Source organism: Citrus clementina, unplaced genomic scaffold, assembly GCF_000493195.1.
Source record: "Citrus clementina cultivar Clemenules unplaced genomic scaffold, Citrus_clementina_v1.0 scaffold_4, whole genome shotgun sequence".
Classification (NCBI taxonomy): domain Eukaryota; kingdom Viridiplantae; phylum Streptophyta; class Magnoliopsida; order Sapindales; family Rutaceae; genus Citrus; species Citrus x clementina.
The window spans coordinates 10244200-10266974 of record NW_006262274.1 but is presented as its reverse complement, the minus strand read 5'-3'; the positions used below and the strand labels follow the sequence as shown (position 1 = coordinate 10266974).

At 34.5% G+C, this 22775-nt stretch overlaps 1 protein-coding gene and 1 non-coding gene across 2 annotated transcripts; both read left to right on the top strand.

The window, feature by feature from the left end:
* Nucleotides 1-7355: 7355 nt before the first annotated feature.
* On the top strand, nucleotides 7356-7459 carry LOC112099350. The gene has a single exon (XR_002906154.1). It is a non-coding gene; the product is annotated as a small nucleolar RNA R71 (small nucleolar RNA).
* A 10069-nt stretch (nucleotides 7460-17528) lies between these two features.
* LOC18044797 lies at nucleotides 17529-22477 on the top strand. Its single transcript, XM_006436649.2, has 9 exons — nucleotides 17529-18045; nucleotides 18278-18429; nucleotides 18603-18698; nucleotides 18809-18871; nucleotides 19282-19350; nucleotides 19437-19539; nucleotides 19628-19699; nucleotides 21880-21968; nucleotides 22065-22477. Exons 1-9 carry the CDS (start codon nucleotides 17724-17726, stop codon nucleotides 22215-22217), a joined length of 1119 nt encoding a protein of 372 aa, XP_006436712.1. The 5' UTR covers nucleotides 17529-17723; the 3' UTR covers nucleotides 22218-22477.
* The last annotated feature ends 298 nt before the right edge of the window (nucleotides 22478-22775 follow it).

Below are 22775 nucleotides of genomic sequence, written 5' to 3'. Positions count from 1 at the left end.
TTTAAACAACATTCTACCCCCCAACCTATTCTAAACATGAAAGGAAAATATACATGCAGAAATGTGAAAATGATGTAGAAAAATTAATTAGAAAAAGAAATATTTATTTTTAACAAAGAAGATGCATTTCTAGAGGCACTACACTCTATATTCGACCATCTTTGACTCAAATATTTGAATATATTTATAAAGGAGAAATTAAAAAGAAGAAGAAAAATGAACATCAAAACTTAATAAAGAAAAAGAAAATGCCTAAATTTTTTTTTGATTTCTTTTTTGAATTTTTTTTTCAAACGATGAAGATGCGTTTCTAGAGTAACTACACTCCATATTCATCCATCTTCAACACAAAAAATTAGCAACAGTTAGTTTCTACAACAAAAAATCAGTAAAAACTTAACCAAGATTCCATAATTGTCGACTATTCCCTCCCCCCAACCAGAATGAAACATTGTCCTCAATATTTGAAAGGAAAGAAGTAGAGTTTAGAAGACATTACCTGGGTGGTGTAACACAAAAGAAAATATTTACAAGCGGAGAGTTAAATCTAATTTGTACTTCTTACTGGGGCTACTGTTACCGTCATTATTTGGACGCTTCAACACAAAGGTCCAAGGGTCTGGCTCCGGTCTATAAGCTTGTAACATATCAAGTAGCTCATTAGCAGTGTGAGCACAAATAAAAAGCTTTTTGGCATTGGAAGGAACGAAATAGTTTTTTTATTGCATGGTTAAGAAATGCGATAAAGTCATCATAAAAATTATTGACATTTAACAAATTGATAGGTTTCTGGTGAATGTGCAGATGGGCCTAAGATGCTAGTGTGATAAGTGCCTCTAGTGTAGCAAGATCTCCTGGAAGGAAAATAAAAGCATCAGCATGATTAAGCATTTCATTTATTCTTTCTTGCATACCTGAGACGACTAACTCTTCTCCAGTTGATGAGTCAGACGAACTATCCAATGGTTTTAGGACTCTTGAGATGATGCCTAACACTTGACTTCCTCTGACAAAAGCTGCTTCAGAGACCATTTTTGATAACCCTCGGTTACCTCCTCCATACACCAAGTGTAATTTTCTCTCTGCTATACTTCGACCAAGATCGATGGCTGCCTCAACGAACTCTTTATGTTTGCCATAGGTAAATCCAGAAATCACACAAATGTTCTTGAATTGTCTATTTAGAGTAGCTGCCATTGTGATACTTCTCAAAAACTAATTTGTGAGTGCTTGTAAAAAAAAATCACATTTAAGAGTCTTGGTGACAGTGGGTCACAGTTGTGTATGAGGTAACATGTCAGTGTCAAATAACGTGTAAAGCACGTGGCTCGCGAGTCAAAAAGGAAACAGTAAAAAGGAAAAAGCAAACAATAATAAAATTATTAAAGACAATAATGCACACAATAAAACAATAGTGAAATAAAATAACAGTAAAGTGAAAGGATATTTACAGGTAGTTGCGACTGTGGCTCACATCTTTCTCTGGTTTTACGTCCAGAAACGGCTTAAACGCCCTCTATGGGTCGAGGATAGGCTTCATATCCAGTTTTCTTATAAACTGGCAAACAAGGTCGTTTATAGTCAGATTCCCGAGACTATATCGTGCATGCTCTTTCTGGAATAATGGTCATAACTGGAGAATCGCTCCTTGCACATATCCATTGGGATGCATTTCAAGAGACAAAAGGATATCATCCAATGACTCCTTATTCAAGCCATCCCTAATGAATTGAATCTTATCTTCCCTGTTATCAGACACCATTCCTAAAGAACATGGGTTTTTATTGCAATTCATTCTGGCACACTTATGACAAGCAACAGAAATTCTTCGAGCTCGTTGTTTTCTTGCATAATTTCCTTTACCACAACCAGGCATGTATGCAATAAATTTTGGAGGTAACTCACCTGCTGATCGTACTTTAGCCTCGATTAACCAACGGATGTCAGCAGGTATGTTATTCCTCATGAGTAATCGCATGCATTCGGACCGAGCTTTATAGATCGTAAGGAGGGCATTCTAAGGAAGTGAAGGGAATCGCTTGTGAAGCTTCGCTAGAGTCTTGTTTCTGTCCATACCTTCGCTTTAGAATATTAGTTATTATGGGAAACTAAAGTAACTGACTTGATTGTCACGGAGTACCGTTATCCGCCACTTCACCGGGGTAACAAACTAAAGCACACAAACAGAAAATAAATTAAAACACACAAAGAAAATTAAAATCGTCCTCTTATTGAATTTACCTCAAGTTCCAACTGGATGTCGTAAACACTTCTCTCAATATCTCTGAGTTGGCTTTCTAAACCCTTAATATAGGCTACTAACTCTGGTGGTTGTAGAGCCCAAATACGATGTGTTTTACAAAATTGAATCTGCCTTATGAGATGAGTTTTGACACATTGAAGTGGTTTAAGAATGTTCAGGAGGAACGATCTAAGTATGGTACTCATGATTAAAAATGATAAGAGAAAACTTAATAGTTAAACAAACACACTTATGCAAAAATAATTTCAATTAGCAAAAGAATAATATAAAGAAAGAAAAAGAAAAAAAAATATCAAATCACCGAAAAGAAAAGAAGAAAAAAAATCAATTCAAATCTGGTGGGTCACTCAAATTTATTTCGGTGTCTTCTTCATGTGGTTGGTACTCTAGATATGGCTTTAATCTTTGACCATTAACTTTAAACGTAACACCGTTCTTTGGGTCCTTAATTTCAATTGCCCCATGTGGAAAAACAGTATGTACAATAAATGAGCCAGACCAACGAGAGCGTAACTTACCTGGGAATAGGTGCAAGCGAGAATTGAATAAAAGCACTTTCTGACCTAGAGTGAAAGATTTTCTCATAATTTGCTTGTCATGGAAGACTTTCATTCGTTGCTTGTAAATCTTGGCATTTTCGTATGCGTCATTGCGAATTTCTTCAAGTTCTGCCAGTTGTAATCTTCTTTCTGAGCTGGATTGCTGCATGTCAAAATTGAATTTCTTGATGGCCCAATATACACGATGCTCGAGTTCCACAGGTAGGTGACAAGCTTTTCCATACACTAGCCTGTAGGGTGACATCCCAATCGGGGTCTTGAAAACCGTTCTATATGCCCATAATGCATCATCAAGTCTTAATGACCAATCTTTTCTGTCTGGCCTCACCGTCTTTTCTAATATGTGCTTTATTTCTCGATTGGAGATCTCAACTTGGCCACTAGTTTGCGGATGATATGGGGTCGCCACTTTATGAGTGATTGAATACTTTGTCAAAAGAGCTTTGAATGCTTTGTTACAAAAGTGGGCACAACTATCACTGATTATTGCTCGAGGGAATCCAAAGCGTGAGACAATATTGCTTTTCAAAAATCCTATCACCATCTTGTGATCATTGGTTCTGCATGGAATTGCTTCTACCCATTTCGATACATAGTCAACAGCAACCAATATGTATTGATGGCCAAAAGAAGGGGGAAAGGGTCCCATGAAGTCGATACCCCATACATCAAAAATCTCAACCACTAAAATTGGATTTAGTGGCATCATGTTCCTTCGTGTAATGCTCCCCATTCGTTGACACCTGTCACATGAAGAACAAAAAGTGTAAGCATCTCGAAATATAGTTGGCCAATAAAAACCACATTGTAAAACTTTAGTTGCTGTTTTCTTAGCACTGAAATGGCCTCCACAAGCTTGCTCATGGCATAATGAAAGAATATTCTGAATTTCATTTTCTAGGACACATCGTCTAACAATTTGATCAGCACAATACTTGAACAAATACGGGTCATCTCAAAAGAAATTCTTTATCTCTGCAAAGAATTTAGCCTTATCTTGCTTGGTCTAATGCTCTGGAAGTTTACCTGTAACAAGATAATTAACTATATCAGCATACCAAGGTAATACTTCCACACTCATCAATTGTTCATCTGGGAATGACTCATTCAATGGTAATGTTTCCATAATTGTGTCAAAATGGAGAAGAGAGAGATGGTCCGCCACAACATTTTATGTCCCTTTCTTATCTTTGAATTCCAAGTCAAATTCCTGCAAAAGTAACACCCAACGAATTAGTCTAGCTTTTGCATCTTTCTTTGTGAGAAGATATTTAAGAGCAGCATGATTTGTGAATATAATTATTTTACAACCAATGAGATAAGATCGAAATTTCTCTAATACAAACACTACTGCTAGCATTTCTTTTTCAGTAGTTGAATAGTTCAACTGTGCATCATTCAATATCATACTAGCATAGTAAATAACGTGGGGAATTCGATCAACTATTTGTCCTAATATTGCTCCTACTGCATAATCAGATGCATCACACATGAGCTCAAATGGTAAGCTCCAGTTTGGGGGCTGAATGATGGGTGATGATGTCAACAACTGCTTTAGTTTTTCAAATGCCACAAGACATGAATCATCAAAGATAAAAGGTACATCCTTAGCAAGTAAATTGCATAAGGGTCTAGAAACTTTGCTAAAATCTTTAATGAAACGTCTATAGAAACCAGCATACCCAAGGAAAGATCTTACTTCTCTGACTGTTTTGGGTGGAGGAAGATTAGAAATGAGATCCACCTTGGCTTTGTCAACATTAATACCTTTGCTCGAAATGATGTGACCGAGAATAATACCTTGTTTTACCATAAAATGGCATTTCTCCCAATTTAAGACCAAGTTCTTCTCGATACATCTCTGCAGAACTAGTGTTAGATGATGTAAACATTGATCAAACGAATCACCGAAGACAGAAAAGTCATCCATAAAGACTTCAAGGAATCGTTCAACCATATCAGAAAAAATGCTTAACATGCATCATTGAAATGTAGCAGGTGCATTACATAATCCAAATGGCATTCTCCTATATGCAAATGTGCCAAAAGGGCAAGTGAAAGTGGTTTTCTCTTGATCTTTTGGTACTATGGGAATCTGATTATATCCTGAGTAGCCATCTAGAAAGCAATAAAATTCATGGCCTGCTAATCTATCAAGCATTTGATCGATAAATGGTAAAGGAAAATGGTCTTTACGTGTGACAGAATTCAACTTTCTATAATCAATGCATACACGCCATCATGTAGCTACTCTAATTGGTATCAATTTATTATCAGCATTGGTAACTATTGTGACTCCTGACTTTTTAGGGACAACTTATACAGGATTGACCCATGAACTATCAAAAATTGGATAAATGATACCTGTATCTAATAGCTTAAGGACTTCAGTTCTAACAACTTCTTTCATGTTAAGATTTAACCGAAGTTGCATTTCCCTAGTAGATTTAGCATTTTCATCAAGGTGAATGTAATGCATGCAGTCTATTGGGTTTATACCTTTTATGTCTGCTATGGTCCATCCTAATGCCCCTTTGTGCTCTTTGAAAACATCCAACAACTTACCTTTTTGTTCGTCATTTAGGGATGATGATATGATTACCGGCAGAGTACTTTCTTCTCCCAAAAATGCATATTCCAGAGTGTTGGGTAATGGTGGGATGAGTTTCTTCTCTGATGGTGCTAGTTGTTCAACTCTTGACTTCCATTTATTAGTATCCATGGATGGTGCTGAGTCAAGTAGGACGTTGACCTCATCGACTGATCTGTTAATATCAAAATCTAAACCAAAGTGAGTTAAACATGTTTGTAAAGGATCATCACTAAGATTTGAAAGAAAAATGTCATCAACTAATGCTTCAATTAAATCCACATCAACAATTCCATCATCTGCATTGTGAGGTTGTTTGGCAATGTTGAAGATGTTCAGCTCCATAATCATATTGCCGAAGGACAACTGCATATTTCCAGTCCTGCATTGAATGTGAGCATCTGCAGTTGCCAAGAAATGTCGGCCTAGGATAATGGGGATGTGCTTCCTTGAATCCTGTATTGGTTGAGTGTCAATTACAATGAAATTAACAGGAAAATAAAACTTGTCTACCTGGATAAGCACGTCCTCCACAATACCACGAGGTATTTTCGTAGACCGATCTGCAAGCTGTAACACCACTGGAGTTGGGTGTAATTCTCCCAGTCCAAGTTTCACAAATACTGAATAAGGCAACAAATTTACACTAGCTCCTAAATCCAACAAAGCATTCTCAATTGTGTGGTTCCCTATACTACATGAGATAGTGGGGGAGCTTGGGTCTTTGTATTTTAAAAGAATTTTATGTTGGAGTATAGAACTAACGTTTTCTGTTAAAAATGCCTTCTTTTGAACATGCATATTTCTCTTTTTAGTACAAAGGTCTTTAAGAAACTTGGCATAAGATGGAACTTGTTTAATAGCATCAAGTAAAGGGATGTTAACACTTACCTGTTTGAAGATTTCAAGAATCTCACCTGTGGATTTTCCCTTTTTTTCTTTAGCTAACCTCTAAGGAAATGGAGTTTTCGGAACATATTCTCATGGGTTGGTTTTTTCTCTCTCCTCCGGTGGTGAGTCCTCAACATTCACAGGTACAATTTGATTTTCTTTTATCACCGGTATCTCCACTTTGTTTTCGACTTCTTTTTCTTTTCTCAAGGTCATGACTGCTTTGACCTCTCCATGCTGCTGTGGTGAACTGGTACTTGCTTCATGTACTCCTTTAGGATTAGGCACTGGTTGACTTGGAAACTTACCTTTCTCAACAGTCATTGCCAAGGTCTGAACTGAAGAAGCAAGTTGTCCCACCATATTCTCGAGGCTTGAAACTGATTGGGCTTGTGAATTGAAGCCTGCTCTCAACTCATTTCGTAGTCCATCAATGGTGCGATTCTGTTGCTCAATCGTGGAGTGAGTAACATTCTTGAAATTCTGAAATGCATCCTCCCATGGTCTGCGTTGAGAGTAGTTCTGGTTCTGATTGTATGGTCTAAATGGTGGCTGAGAGGCTTGAGGATTTTGAGGAATTAGTGGAGCTGGAGCTGCTGGTCCATTCTGTTAGAATCCTTGAGACCATGAAAAATTGGAGTGGTCTCTCCATCCAGGATTATATGTGTTGGAGTATGGGTTGTAATTCGATGGTTTTCTCATTACACCTATGACATTGGCTTGATCTGGATATGAGTCAGGGTCATATGGCTCTGTTGATTTAGCAGTTGATAACGATGCTATTTGTCGAGCAAGAACTTCAACCATCTCCTTGACTTCTTTGATTCCTGAAGTTGACTCGCCAATGTGAACCTCATTTACTCCCTTAATTCTTCTAGTATTCCTGAGTGATCGACTCCGTTGTTGGGAATTATCCGCTTGTCGCTGGAAGAATTCTCAAATTTCTGATGCACTTTTTGACATTAACTCTCCTCCACTTGTTGCCATTAGCCATTCTTGCACATTCGGCAATAATCCCTCCAAAAAGTATTGGCATTGGTGCCATTTCTCGTACCCATGATGTGGACACTTCAAGAGTAGCCCATTGAATCGCTCCCACGTTTCAAAAAACTGCTCGTCATCTCTTTGGGTAAACTCTGAGATTTCCCTGCGAATAGCATTGGTTTTATGCACTGGGAAATATTTATTCAAAAATTTTGCAACCATTTGTTCCCATGATGTAATGCTATTAGCAGGCAATGTATTGAGCCATGAACGAGCTCTATCTTTTAAAGAAAATGGGAATAGTCTAAGTTTTACATCATCATCTGAAAAATTCTCATATTTAAATGTTTGACAAATAGCATGAAAATCATTCAAATGATTATATGGGTCCTCATTTTCTAAGCCATAGAATGTGGGGAGACAATTTAGCACACTAGGTTTTAGTTCAAAGCTCCTAGCAGCTACATTTGGGTATCTTATACATGATGTGCTCAAATTAGCTAAGGGACTAAAATAGTCCTTAAATGGCCTCTCCTGTGGTGCTTGTAAATCCATTTCAAATTTATTTTTAATGTACTTGTGTGTGTGAAGTGTTTTTTCTAGTTCAAGGTCTATAGGTTCAAGATTAGGTAATAATGACCTTCGACCATGCAAGCAAAACAAATAAAATAAAAATAAAAATGGGAACAAAACAAATAAAAATAAAGAAGAGGGAGAAATTACGATACTAACCTTATTGCGCTATTACAACCTTACTATAAAAATACATAAAAACAAATACGTGAAATAAATTAACTAAAAATAAATTAATAAAATAAATAAATAAAATTACAAAGAAAAATAAATTGAAAATTAAATTACAGAATTTTAAAGAAGAGAAAAAGAAAAGAAATACTAACATTTAAATGTATATTCACTTTTTTTTCTTTTTTTCTTTAAAAAAATACAAGAAAACAATTTAAATGAAATTATTCACAAAATTTAATTCAATGAATTAAAATTACTTACCTCCCCGGCAACGGCGCCAAAAACTTGTTGTGCAAATTTTATTGAACTCGCAAGTGTACGAATTTATTGTAGAATATATTAATGGAGACGAGTGTCGATCCCACGAGGAAGTGGATTTTAATTATATGTAGAATTAATTTTGTATGAGGGTGGTTGGATTTGAGGTGAAAGTGACTTAGATTATCTTAAAATTGGAATTGAAATGGCGAGAATAAATTAAAGAGAAATCTATTGAGATGACGTACTTGGGTATCTGGATCCGTATCAACATGCATCATAGGCTAAATAATCCTTATTAATGCCAATTAAATCATGAGGGGGGAATCCACACCTCATGAACCACGCTCTAATCAATATGGTGCTAAGGGCTTACCGTGCCAAATAATAATACCTTGTATTAGGGAGCCGGTGAAACCAAGACGGTACTAAACAAGATTATTATTATTTGTCGACGAGAAGTCAAAACATCCACAAAAACTAGAGGGGAAGAGAAAATAAATTTAACAAATTAAGCTCATGACACATGTTGAGACTTCACCTTCAACCCAAGCTTGAAAGAAAATTAGTTACTCATAATTGAACTAGGGGCAAAATGAAAATTTATTAAAATACGTAGAAAATACAAGATGGAGAAGGAATTATAGAAAATGGATCTCAAAAATGGATTCAGATATATCAAATTAGAGGGGAGAGGCCCTCTTTTTATAGATATATAGAGTAAATCATAGCCATCGGATTAAAAACAGTTTGGACGCTCAGGATTGCGCCACGTCATCAATCAACAGTACGCGGTTTGACCACGTTGATGAATAGTAACACGGTTTGACTCGGGTTGAACAGTGACGCGGTTTGGTTGAAAATAATCATGTGTGATGCATGTACCGTACGCGAGATTTTTCGTCCACTGATCTACTACCACGTCACCATCAACAATACATAAAAATTTTAGCCCAACAGGATCGTGACACCTCATCAGTCAATGCCACATCATCGGTCAATGTCACGTCATCGATCCGTCTATGTGAACAGTGTCATGAACAGTAACGTAGACAGTACTATACACGTGAATAATACCGTACATGTGAATAGTGCCATTTTTCCTTTTATGCTCCTCCTAAGGTTTTCGACCGTCCTGAGTTCGACCGTCCTGATCTCTCGTTTATTGTGAAACGACCATGATGGCCCTAAAATACATAAAATACTTAATTAAAATCAAACACACATAATTAAATTGCAAGAAGCTTAAATACATAAAAGTAAGGGTTGTTAGTAAAACTTGAAATATAAAATGATGATTTTCTCCTTTATAAATATACATTTTCTAACACTCAACAATTACTTGCATGCTATAAAAGGACAGTGTAATTCATGCTTACTTGAACATTGCTCAGTGGATAATATAGTTCAGGATCTTTTAAATGGAAAGGCCTCCTCGAGACCACCCAATTCTATTTCATTTGAGGCGGTGACTGTCCGAACATGTGTGTAGACTTCACGGATTTTCGGGCTTTTAATACCTTCTAATTTTACTATGTCTCCTAGGTACACTGATCTTACCCCATTTCTCATCTAATTTAATATCTTGCTATCCTTACTTTATGCTATAGAAACCTATAATGGGGGCGAGAAATTAAATTGCATAAAAGAACCTGGTAATGGTAGACATCTGTGAGCATTTTCTTTCTTTGATCAGACATCACAATCTTTTTTTTATAATTATTTACATGGTTAAATTGACAACCCTCACTAGGTTTTGAGCTGGGGTATTTGAAATACAAGTTATGCAACCCAAGAGGGGGAGTGAATTGAGATTTTAAAATTATGCAATACAATTCGCACAACAATTTAATCTATTGGCTTAATCAAATCAAAAACAATAAATTCAATCAAGCACAATATTAAAAGAGTAAGGGAAGAGAAAACAAACATAAGGATTTTTACGTGGTTCGGCTATCACCGCCTACGTCAATGATGATTCAATAAACGATGATTTGCGAAATGGAAGCTCAATATATATTATATGATCTTGTTTTTCCTTGCATTAGTTCTTAAAATGAAGTTGGAGTTGAGTTTTTATAGTTAAAGCCCGAAAACTAGCCGTTATAGGCAAATTCCCGCGCCCAAGCGGTTAGCCGCTTGATTTATCCAGCTAGTCACTCATGAACAGTGATATTACCGTTATTTTTGAATTTTACTACAGCAATGCTGTTCACTAAAATTACACTTTAGCCCAAATCTTTCTATAATTATATTATGGCCCAAAACGTCATAAAACTTTGTAAATAGATCCAATTTCAGAATTTCCTAATAATAGTTGTCTTTCCAAACCTTTTTGAAATTATGTTATGGCCCCAAAGATATTATTTTTTTACAAAAAGGTCATTTTCAACATAATACCCATATTTTTTAAAGTTCTCAAAACCTTTCACTTTAGTCCAAAATATTCATAAATTATAGCTTGGCCCAAAACATTTCAAATGTTTGTAAAAATGTCCAACTCCGAAATTTAATAATAATAATACTTATTAAAATCAAAGATTTCAAAACTTTGCATTTAAATCCAAATTTCTCAAAACCACAAGGTACTTTATCTAATAAAAATAAAACCTTTTAGTTTATGAAAAGTAATTAATTAAATTAATCTCTTGAGCTTCTCAAATGCTTAATCATGCATCAATTAAATCATACCGGCTTTACGAGAATTTATCGCATTAATTTGTCTGTTGAGCTCTAAACTTTATTCTTGATTTCGTCGTTGTCCGTTGAGTGTCTTGAGCTTGATTTCACTTGATTCACTTGTATAAATATTACCCTTCAAAAACTAGTGAAAATGTGAAATACAATATCTATTAAATCACTTAATACATATGTTTGTTATCATCAAAATTACATTATGTGTAGCCCTTTAGGCTAACAATCTCCCCCTTTTTGATGATGACAAACATCTCATGTATTTTGACATTTATACTCCCTTTAATACATGGCATATATAATTAAACATATAAATCAAATTCAAAACAAAAACTCTCCTTGAATATTTCAAAATTATGCACAAATACTTTAAGATCAAAATACATATTATATGTCTTCATATTCAAAATACATGACTTCTCCCCCTTCATCATCAAAATTACTAGAAATTCATGCGAAGATTGATAATATGTCAATGGTTAATCAAGAAACATATAATAACCAAACATCCAATTAACCATAAAATGATCATGAACCATCATGCCATCAAAAGAATGCTCATAATGCATATTATCCAAAATCATATTGTATGCGCCCCCTAAATATATGGCCAATTAAAAAATTTAACCAAAATGATATTATCCAAAAACATATCATATTTATCTCCCCCTTCATAAAAAAAATAGATAGATGCAATCGAAACAAGAGCATATAAAATAATTCGATAAAGATATTACCAATTTTGTGCGAGCAAAAAATTTCGGCAGAGTCTCCCCTTAAAATGAACAAATCCTTAAATATACAACATGGTTAAAAAAACACTTCCATATAAGCTGAAACAATTATAATAAACCAACAACTCCATTAATTCATCCAGCATCACACATAAAATCATCAATTATAAAAAGTAATATAAATCCATGCTTATACCAAAAAGAATATCTCAATGATTAATCAAGAAGCATATAAAAATAAAGCATGCAATTAATCCAAAGAGTCATATTCATTCTAAGAATTCAGAAAATATCATTCAAATATAAATTATCCAAATATTAAACAATCATCATCCGTAATCCACAATTAAAACAATTATGCATATGAAAATGTAGGTGCATAATATAATAAGGAACCATGGTAAAATCCATAAGGTGAGCACACAATGGAAATAGTAATTTAAAATACCCAAAATGCACAAATTCGGTTTTGTAAAATAATGAGTGAAATGGATGATTTTAAATCGATTATATTGATCCAAGAGATGATTTAAGATAATGGATGGTGTTGATTGGATCAAAAGTGGGCTAAAAAGAGCTTAAATTGGAAGAGAAAGAAATGGGTAAGTTAGGTTTTTGATTTTGGGTTTTATGTGGAGAGATGATGAAATCAAGTTTTGAGAGTGAAAATTGAAGGAGTAATGGATGAATAATGAGTTGGATGATTGATTTTGGCAAGAGAATGAGTGAAAGATGAAGAAATTTGAGAGAGAAATGGAGACGTATTGTTCACGTGTGAGAGAGAAAAAGAAATGAGTGAAGAACAAGTGAAGAAAAGATGATGGAGAAGTGATTAAATGAAGGTTAAAAGCATGGGTATTAGTTTGAATGATTGATTTGGGCAAAAAAATGGATGAGAAATGAAGAAAAATTGAGTGAAAATGGAGAGGGTGTTCATGGATTTGGTGAAAGAAGAATAACGTGCAGAAAAATAAACAAACGAAGAAGAAGAAGCACAAACTCGTGACCAAGCGGCTAGCCGCTTGACGCTTGCTCTCGGGTTTGGGCAGTGCCCAAGCGGCTAGCCGCTTAGGGCAAGCGGTTAGCGGCCTCATGGCTGCCCCTTTGCACAAATTTTGCTCTCCGGCTATTTTTGATCGATTCCAAGACCATTTTGTGATCCCGAACACTTTCAAAAGCCATTTTAATGCATGAATCAATATAATTAACATCCAAAAAATCATAAAACTCAAATTTATAACATATTCATCATGCATATACATCACAATTAGGAGATACGATAACACTTTATGGTTGGAATTATAAACATTTAAGACATGATTAATTCACACATATAATCCATCCATCATGCATATATTTTACACAATCATTAAACATATATGCATTCAAAGATTAATAAGCATATCACTCATTTATCATGCTTAGGCATTACATAATCATTAAAATCAAACAAATCCATCATGATGAGTTGACAAGCTATCATCATATATATATAATCATGCATCATGATAAAGCACTCAATATTAAACACAATGATAATTCAATCATGTAAACATACAAGTATACTTTCACAAATTCAAGCTACTATCCATTTTTCATAATTCACTCAACATGATACCAAATGAATTATTAAATACTTACTAAGCTTAAAGGACCATCACTTATAATCAATAAGGCAATAATTGTTACCAAAACAATTAAATCATATTGTCTCATCATTTTTGCTTACACCATGATCAAGTGATTATTCTCATAAGCTTTTATCAAGGAACTCTCCGCCATTCCTTGATTGTGGTGCCTACAAAAAAAATATTCAAGTTGTGCATTTTGGTACCCAAATACTCTTAGGTCTTTGAGTGTTAGATTTGGTTCCTTTTGGAACCCAAATACACTTGACTCCATAATATACATTTCTCTTAATTTGAGATCTAAAACTCATATGACCATTTCCATTATAATAATGACAAACAATCTTATGATCACTTGTGGAGGTAGCCTTAACAAAATAATTTTTATAATATTTTTGTTTCAAGTTAGGCTTATACCCAAGTCCTCATTTCTCAAACACACATTTTTGAGTGCTTAGTAATTTTTCTAAGTTCTTTTGACCACTTGTGAATTTTAACACAATTTCGTTGAGCTCATTACTCTTTTTCTTAAGCATTTCATTTTCTTTCATCAATTCATCAACATGTGATTTTTCATGCTCATATGAAATACTCTGTTTACCTTTAAATGATGCAATTCTATCATGCAACATTTTATTATCTAACTCTAGTCCTTTAATCTTTTCATTTAATGAATCATTGCATTTTTGTAAAGCATCCTTTTCATTTTTCAAGTCATCTACATATGATTCTAGATGCTCATGTGAAGTGCTAGGTTTCTCATTTGATAATGCAACTCTATCATGCAATGTTTTATTCTCTAATTCTAGGCATGTAATCTTTGTACTTAGAGATTCATTTTCATTTAGGAGTTTTATCATTTTCTTTTTAAGACATGTATTCTTTTTACCAATTTTTATCTAATTATCATGCAATTCTTTAAAAGCATCATATAATTCATCATAAGTAGAAAGATCATTTACCGCATCAAGTTCATCATCCGATTCATCTCCAATTGTCATGAGAGCTAGATTTGTCATTTCTTGATGCTCTTCATCATCACTTGTTTCCTCATCACTATCATCCCATGTGGCTACCATTGCTTTCTTCTTGAGCTTGTTGAGAAGAGGGTAATCCGTTCTTATATGGCCAGGCTTCTTGCACTCATAACATTTGATTACTTCCTTCTTCTCCTTTCAGTTCTTGAGGTCTTTAAATTTTCTTCGCTCACTGGATTTCTTAAATAATTTTCTAAACCTTCTAGCCAGCATATCCATCTCCTCCTCATCCAGCTCACTTTCCTCATCACTCTCATGTTTCGAGGCTTTAAGAGTAATGCTTTTCTTCTTCTCCTCATTGCCTTTTTCGGCTACCAAGTCTTCCTCATAAGAAATAAGAGAACCAATTAAATCATCAATAGGTAAGATATTTAAATCTTTGGCTTCCTCAATGGTAGTTCTTTTTTGTCTCCATTCCTTAGGTAGTGACCTAACGATTTTCTTAACTTTCTCGCTATTTGAAAAGGTCTTTCCTAGGGCTCCTAGAGTGTTCATTATGTCCGTAAATCTAGTATACATAGAATACACACTCTCATTTTGTTCCATTTGAAACAATTCATATTGTCGAGTGTACCTACTAATTTTAGACTCTTTCACTTGATTTGTGTGCCTTCATAAACAAATTCAAGTTTATGCCAAATTTCATTAGCACTTTCACAACTAGATACTCTATGAAATTCTTTCTTATCTAGTGTACAAAACAAGGCATTCATAGCTTTGAAATTTAGAGAAGCTCTTCTCTTTTCCAATTCATTCCATTCCCATGAAGATTTTGGAATATCTTCCTCGACTTCGTTTTTAGTCAAAGGCATAAATGGACCATCACAAACAATTTCCCAAATTTCATAATCTAAAGCTTGTAAATAAATTCTCATCCTAGTTTTTCAATATGGGTAGTCATTAGCATCAAAGAATGATGGTCTAATTGTGGATTGTCCTTCCCTAAAGGTTGAGTCATTATGGGTTGCCATGGATCTTTAACTCTAGATGGTTAAGTCTACACAAGAGCACCTTGCTCTGATACCAAATGAAATGTAAGTTATGCAACCCAAGAGGGGGGGTAAATTGGGATTTTAAAATTATGCAATACAATTCGCACAACAATTTAATCTATTGCCTTAATCAAATCAAAAATAATAAATTCAATCAAGCACGATATTAAAAGAGTAAGGGAAGAGAAAACAAACACAAGGATTTTTACGTGGTTCATCTATCACCGCCTACGTCCACGCCTCCAAGCACACCCGGCTTGAGGGTTTCACTATCCAAGCCTCCCAATGCTTCAAATGTTTACAATTGACTTCCAAGGTGTCAATGGACCTTTACAACAAGAGACTATCTCCCCAATCTCTTCACCCCAAGTGTTTCTCACACTTGTATACTCACAATTTGATGAGAAATGAAAATCACAACAATGAAACTCTCTTTAAGAGTAGATAACAAATTATAGCTCAATGATGATTCAATAAATGATGAATTGCGAAATGGAAGCTCAATATATGTTATATGATCTTGTTTTTCCATGTATTAGTTCTTAAAATGAAGTTGGAGTTGAGTTTTTATAGTTAAAGCTCGAAAACTAGCCGTTATAGGTAAATTCCCGCGCCCAAGCGGTTAGCCGCTTGATTTATCCAGCTAGCTGCTCATGAACATTGATATTACCGTTATTTTTGAATTTTGCTACAGCAATGCTGTTCACTAAAATTACACTTTGGTCCAAATCTTTCTATAGTTATACTATGGCCCAAAATGTCATAAAACTTTGTAAATAGGTCCAATTTCAGAATTTCCTAATAATAGTTGTCTTTCCAAAACTTTTTGAAATTATGATATGGCCCCAAAGATATTATTTTTTTCGCAAAAAGGTCATTTTCAATATAATACCCATATTTTTCAAAGTTCTCAAAACTTTTCACTTTAGTCCAAAATATTCATAAATTATAGCTTGGCCCAAAACATTTCAAATGTTTGTAAAAACGTCCAACTCCGAAATTTAATAATAATAATACTTATTAAAATCAAAGATTTCAAAACTTTGCATTTAAGTCCAAATTTCTCAAAACCACAAGGTACTTTATCTAATAAAAATAAAATATTTTAGTTTATGAAAAGTAATTAATTAAATTAATCTCTTGAGCTTCTCAAATGCTTAATCATGCATCAATTAAATCATACCGGCTTTACAAGAATTTATCGCACTAATTTGTCCGTTGAGCTCTAAACTTTATTCTTGATTTCGTCGTTGTCCGTTGAGTGTCTTGAGCTTGATTTCACTTGATTCACTTGCATAAATATTACCCTTCAAAAACTAGTGAAAATATGAAATACAATATCTATTAAATCACTTAATACATATGTTTGTTATCATCAAAATTACATTATGTGTAGCCCTTTAAGCTAACAGTATTTTCTTCAGGTATTACATTTGATTCTTTTATAGTGCTTTTCATATTTGCTTGGCTGTTTTGCCTCATGAAGACTTTGTATTAACGTTTCTTCCTTTTTTTGCTTAGCTATCATATGTGTGGCACCTTATTGTAATGAAATTTGTTATCAATCCTCTCATAAGGTTTCAAAATGAAACTTATAAGTTATTGCGTTCAAGGTCAGAGTTGACCCTTGATTTTTTTATATAAGCCTGAATGATGTTAGATCTTTCTTAAAGGTATGTAAAACAAATGATTCTTAAAAGTAACTTGTGTGTAATAAAGTTAATCAAACAATGGTTAATTTCACATTTCCAAGTAAATAATGAGTCCTGAACCATACAAATTTGTTCTTTCCTTTCAATTGAGATTAATCGACTTAAATGATTAAAATATTGATTTTTCTCCAAAAAGGAACTATTTGAGAGTGCAGAATGTGATTATTGCTAACGTAAGAAATCAGAAGACTAGTGGCATAAACACGTCAATTCACTACGACTCACGTGGTTAGAAACCAAATCAAAAGCACACATATGGTAAGCATTCAATGCATTCTTGAGTAGATTCGGGGACGGGCAAACGCTTAAGCTTCCGTTGGTTTCACGTCAGCATTATCTCCAAACGTCGTAATTTGATTGGTCAGCTGGATATTTCCTCCCACCCCCAAAACATCCACTTGTTAGGTCTCAAAATCAAATATCAAACTCCATGTGGGACCCACATCCTTATACCCATTCTCTCAGCCGTACGATCTCTAGGGAAAATAAGAAAACACATAACTCAACGCTCAACTTAAACCTCCTACCTCTGGTTCATTCCGTGTCGACTCTACTCAGCCATGTTCTTCCATGAAGACGAGGGAGACCGCAACAACCGATGCTTATCTAAAACATTAAAAAAATAATAAATAGATGGAGATTCCGTTAGCTTCATTAACTTCGAGTCGAGCGACGACGACGACGTCGTTAAAGTTGAATGGAGGATTGGGTCGTGAGTTGTGTGTGAGTAAGAAGGGGACGGTGAAGAGTGGTCCAAATCAAATGCGGTGGTGCGTCAGGGCTTCTGCGGAGAGAAGTAGAAGTAATGAAGATATTAAGAATAGTGATAACAGTAGGTTCACCGGAAGTGTCATGGAGGTCACCACATTCGACCGTGGCTTTGGTCAACCTGCTGCCTCTGACTTTCCCGTTTGGGACAAGATTGGTGCCATTGTTAGACTCAGCTACGGAATCGGTTAGCTTTTCTTTTTCTTTTATAATTTCTGATAGAAGCACATATAGCTTGAGTGGTTGACTAGCGAAGTGAAAATGTAAAGCTTTTGCTATAGCTTCCGCTTTTGTTCCCCTGTTTGGAAAATGAGAGTGCGTTTAAAATTTGATGCTTATTGGAACTGCATATTGAATAATACTCAATTAATTGTATTATGATTATTTTTAATTTGGAACTTTTGTGCTTTCGAAATCAGGAATATATGGCGCAATGGCGCTAGCGGGAAGATTCATTTGTTCAATTACTGGAGTAGATAGCATGGGAGGATTCCATCCTTCTTTAGACGCCATTGTAGAAGGTCTTGGATATGCAGCTCCGCCGATTATGGCCCTTCTGTTTATACTCGATGTATGTTCTTTAATTGTGTTTTAATTTTCTTGCCAAAAGGAACATTGAAATATCTGAAATGAATTCAAAATTTTAGTGGAAATGTTGTTCTTTGCAATAGCCAATAAGTTTGTTATTTACTCGCATTGTCATGGTTTGAATTTTGGGACTTATTTGGACTTAGATGGTTACAGGATGAAGTTGTGAAATTATCGCCTCATGCTCGTGCTATCAGAGATGTGGAGGATGAGGAGCTTCGAAGCTTCTTTTATGGAATGTCACCCTGGCAGGTATATTTTGTTTAATTTTCATAATACTTAGATACAGTTTTGATTACTTCCGTCTTTCATAGACCAAACAAGGACTGGTTTAATCTTGCATCATTTACTCATTTTTGCAGTTTGTACTAATTGTAGCTGCCAGCTCAGTGGGAGAAGAGCTTTTCTACCGGGCTGCTGTTCAGGTCTGTTTACTCAGAATTTTCCTTTTATCTTCACCTAATAATGTAGGGCAGAAATGTCATAGAAGTTTCTAAATCATCAATTCTATCAAAATCTTCAATACTCTATTCATCTAATAAAAGTGATGAAAGTTTGGGTTGTCAGTTTGCTTATTAGTTCGTTAGATTTCCCAGTACTTTTATTTTATTTTTTCTCAATCTTGGTCACGTGGAATTATTTTCCATTCTATATAGTTGAATTCCAACTTCGTACTTTGATTATGTCAATGTCAATTTGTTGCCGCTTTCTCCTTGTTAATGTTTGGGTGCAAGAGGGGGGGACCATAAAAGAAATATGATCGACGATAACAATCACCGCTTTCCGTAAATGGAAATACTGAATCATGGTAATCTCCAATATGGTATCTATTCAGGGAGCATTGGCTGATATATTCCTAAGAGGCACAGATTTCCTGACAGATGCTCAAGGAATGGCTTCTCTGGTATATGTTCATTTCTATCAATTTCTGTTTCCATTAGTGAGAATTTTCTTAAATTAAAATTGTACTTATATTTCATCCGAATGTAGACGGGTGTGCTGCCTCCATTTGTCCCATTTGCTCAGGCTTTTGCAGCTGTAATAACTGCTGCTCTAACCGGTTCTCTCTATTATGTGGCCACCTCTCCTAAAGGTAAGTTTTCTCACCATATTTTATGAGGAATGTTCATGTAGTTTGTAACTTTGAATGTCATTTAGTGAATTGCTTATTTTTTCTTCAGATCCTACCTATGTGGTAGCACCAGTTCTAAGATCTCGATCTGGTCGAGAAGATTTAAAAAAGCTTTTTGCAGGTTCCTCCCCTTTCTCTTGCATGTTATTTATTTATAGTTTGTTAGTTGTGTCTACGAAACTGAAATGTGTCTTATCATTTGGGATAAAAATATTTCAGAGTAAAAATGGAAACAAAAGATCATTTTATCTTCTTGTATAGTCATTTTAGTAAGGGTGGGGTTATTTGCACCCTAATATATACTCTGAACACCTGTAATTTGATAAATATTTTATTTTATAAGTACCCTAATATAATTCACCACTCGGGAAAGTTTACTAATGTAAATAGAATATTTATCAAATAATAAGACCTAAAATATCCTACATTAAAACCTAAATTTTTCTACTCAACGTCAAACCTAGTTAATTGTAATTAAAAAATAATAAGAAATCAATGAAAACTTGAGTTTTAGCAAATACTTATTCATGAAGAAAGGAAATCAATATTTTGAAAGATGCAAACCCAAAAAGGTACGTTGTTTTATGTAAACTTTTATTTTGAGATATATTCTCTTTAAAAGTTCAAAAAGTATGAACCAAATGGGGCAGAAAAAAATGGTGAATTTGTAGAAGTTGAAAGTTACTAGTTACTTACAGCTGCTGATGTAGATTAAACCCAACAATTGGGGGGGGTGGGGGGGTGGAGTTGATTTTATCAAAATAAGTGATTGCCTTAGATTAAGGGCCTCTCAACTATCCAAAATGTTTTTAGGGCATCAATGAGCATAGATTCTTTTATAATTTTTTAAAGCTGCATAACTGGAAATTAAATCCCCTTTCAATAACATAGATTATATCTTGTAGAAACTTATGAAGAATAAAATCTCGAGGAAGGACCACCAATTCAAAGTTTGTAGACAGTTAGATATGCTTTTATCAAGAGGAATTAACTTTGTGAGTGAAGAATGTTTTTATGGTTGTACAAAGGAAACTATTATTTATACTTAATGAAGGAGTATAACTGAGCACTAATTGCACATATTTAAGGGTATGTAAAGTAAACACTGAATTTTAAAATTTTGTTCCATGTTTGTGCAGCATCAAATGGTGTTCAGAGTATAACTTAGGGTGGAAATAGCCTCACCTTTTTAGTAATTGTGGTGACGACTTAACTCATACTTTGTTTAAGATTTAAGATATATTTTGAATAAATTTGTTTTCAATGTGATACTCAAGAGCTTGCTAAAGAAGATTACATACTTCTGCTAGGATGTCTTCTAGCCATAGTACTACTTCATTGAATTTAAAAGACAGCCAAGCTATATCAGTAGCAGCATTTTCCAGATATTGGAACATCATTAATTCCAAATTTTCTGCTATCCTTAATTCTGTCCTGAATTTCTAAATTAGTAAGTATATTCCCTGAATACTGCTCACTTTCTACAATATCAAATTGACAACAATTTAGCATCTGCTTCTATAACTAAAGGAGTGAGCCCTGATTGCACAGTAACTTTGATGCTAAAATTCATTGCCTCTGCTTCTGCCAACTCTACATCTCCAGCAAAAGCTGCTTTCTTACAAGCAACTGCCATAATCTCCCACCTCCAACTTTTTGCAGCCATGCCTAACCCAGCCACCATTTCTGATGCTGAAGGTACTGCATCAGTGTTACCCTTAAACCAGCCCTCCGGTAGAGGTTGCCATGTATGGCATTTATCACCAAGTCATCACAAGCAGGATCAAAAGGCTTCCTAGATATCGATTGGAATGATTCAATCAAAACCTGAGCCTTGCCAAGTGATCTTGAGGAATCTTCACATTTGTTCTTAAATGGGAAGCTATTCCTTGAATTCCAAGCAGCCAACCCTTCCAATTCTTTCTTGAACTGAACATTTCCTGCAAAATCTGTCTATTTAAAATAAGTTAAATTAGTACTTTATTTTCATGTGAAACGATTTATGTTTTGTGTATGAGTAATGACTTTGCAAGTATGAGATGAATGTATTTGAATATTACTGTCCTTTCAGTACAAGGTTTTTCATGTTACAATGAATTGCATGATCCTCCATGGATGCCTGAGCATGGAAGACAGAAAAATTTAGTCTTGTCTTCATAAAATCAAGCTAGCACTGCAACTCCAAAGATTTGAAAACTGATGGAAAAATATGAAAGTTTAAATGAAACATCATAACTTATCACTTTGTGCACTTCTTATAAGTGATTATTCATTTCTTCCATTTCAATTGCATTTCTGCAGCCTGGTATGAGAGGAGGCAAATGAAAAAGATTTACTCTCCACTCCTGGAAGGATTGTTGGCCTTGTACCTAGGTTTTGAATGGATCCAGGTAAGGTTTGAATTGATTTTGGTTTTGAGAAAATTAGGAGTTAAGCTTGAAGAAATTGAAACAGAGAATTAATTGTTTATGTTCTGATTTACACAGACAAATAACATTCTTGCTCCAATTATTACCCATGGTATATATTCTGCTGTAATATTGGGACATGGCCTTTGGAAGATTCATGATCATCGGAGAAGGCTGCATCAGAGAATCCAGCGGCTTGAATTGGAAGGAAATGACTCAGATAGAAAATGAAGGAGCTGTTATGGAAGAATGCCAGAGGAAATCTGTACATTACTGTTAGAGCTCGTTATTTATCATGTAAAATGTGTGAGATGTATAATAGAAACAACATATAGTAGCAGTATATAAGTTGCAGATTCTAATGGTTTACATGCTGAATTGCTGATGTAGATGATGGTCAGCTTGTATTTTCTGAACACAATTGTAGGAGTGCAATTTTGTTTGCCTTGGGGCGTAGTGAAAGGGAAATATTAGTGCATTTTCGCGAACTATGTCACCTATCTCTTGGGTATTTTTAATTTTTTACTTAAAGGTGGGGGTAGACAGTGAATTATTCATACATTAGTGTATTACTAATGTGGGTCCGCTTATGTTGCAACAGTTGCAATATACAACAACTTTTGTCATTTTGTGTTTGATTACACTACACTATCTTATATTTTCTGCAAAATTCAATAGCCACTAAACGTAACAAATTTTTACATATAAGTCCATTTTTGAATAAAATGACATTTGAAAAGAATTTTAATTTTTTATTATTATTATTATTATTATTATTATTATTAATAT

Bases quoted from the DNA above. Each gene is read 5' to 3' on its own strand.
- LOC18044797 (XM_006436649.2), top strand. From the start codon at position 17,724: ATGGAGATTCCGTTAGCTTCATTAACTTCGAGTCGAGCGACGACGACG. The intron at 18,430-18,602 runs GTATGTTCTTTA...AGATGGTTACAG, and splicing joins CCCTTCTGTTTATACTCGAT to GATGAAGTTGTGAAATTATC. The intron at 19,540-19,627 runs GTAAGTTTTCTC...TTTTTTCTTCAG, and splicing joins TGTGGCCACCTCTCCTAAAG to ATCCTACCTATGTGGTAGCA.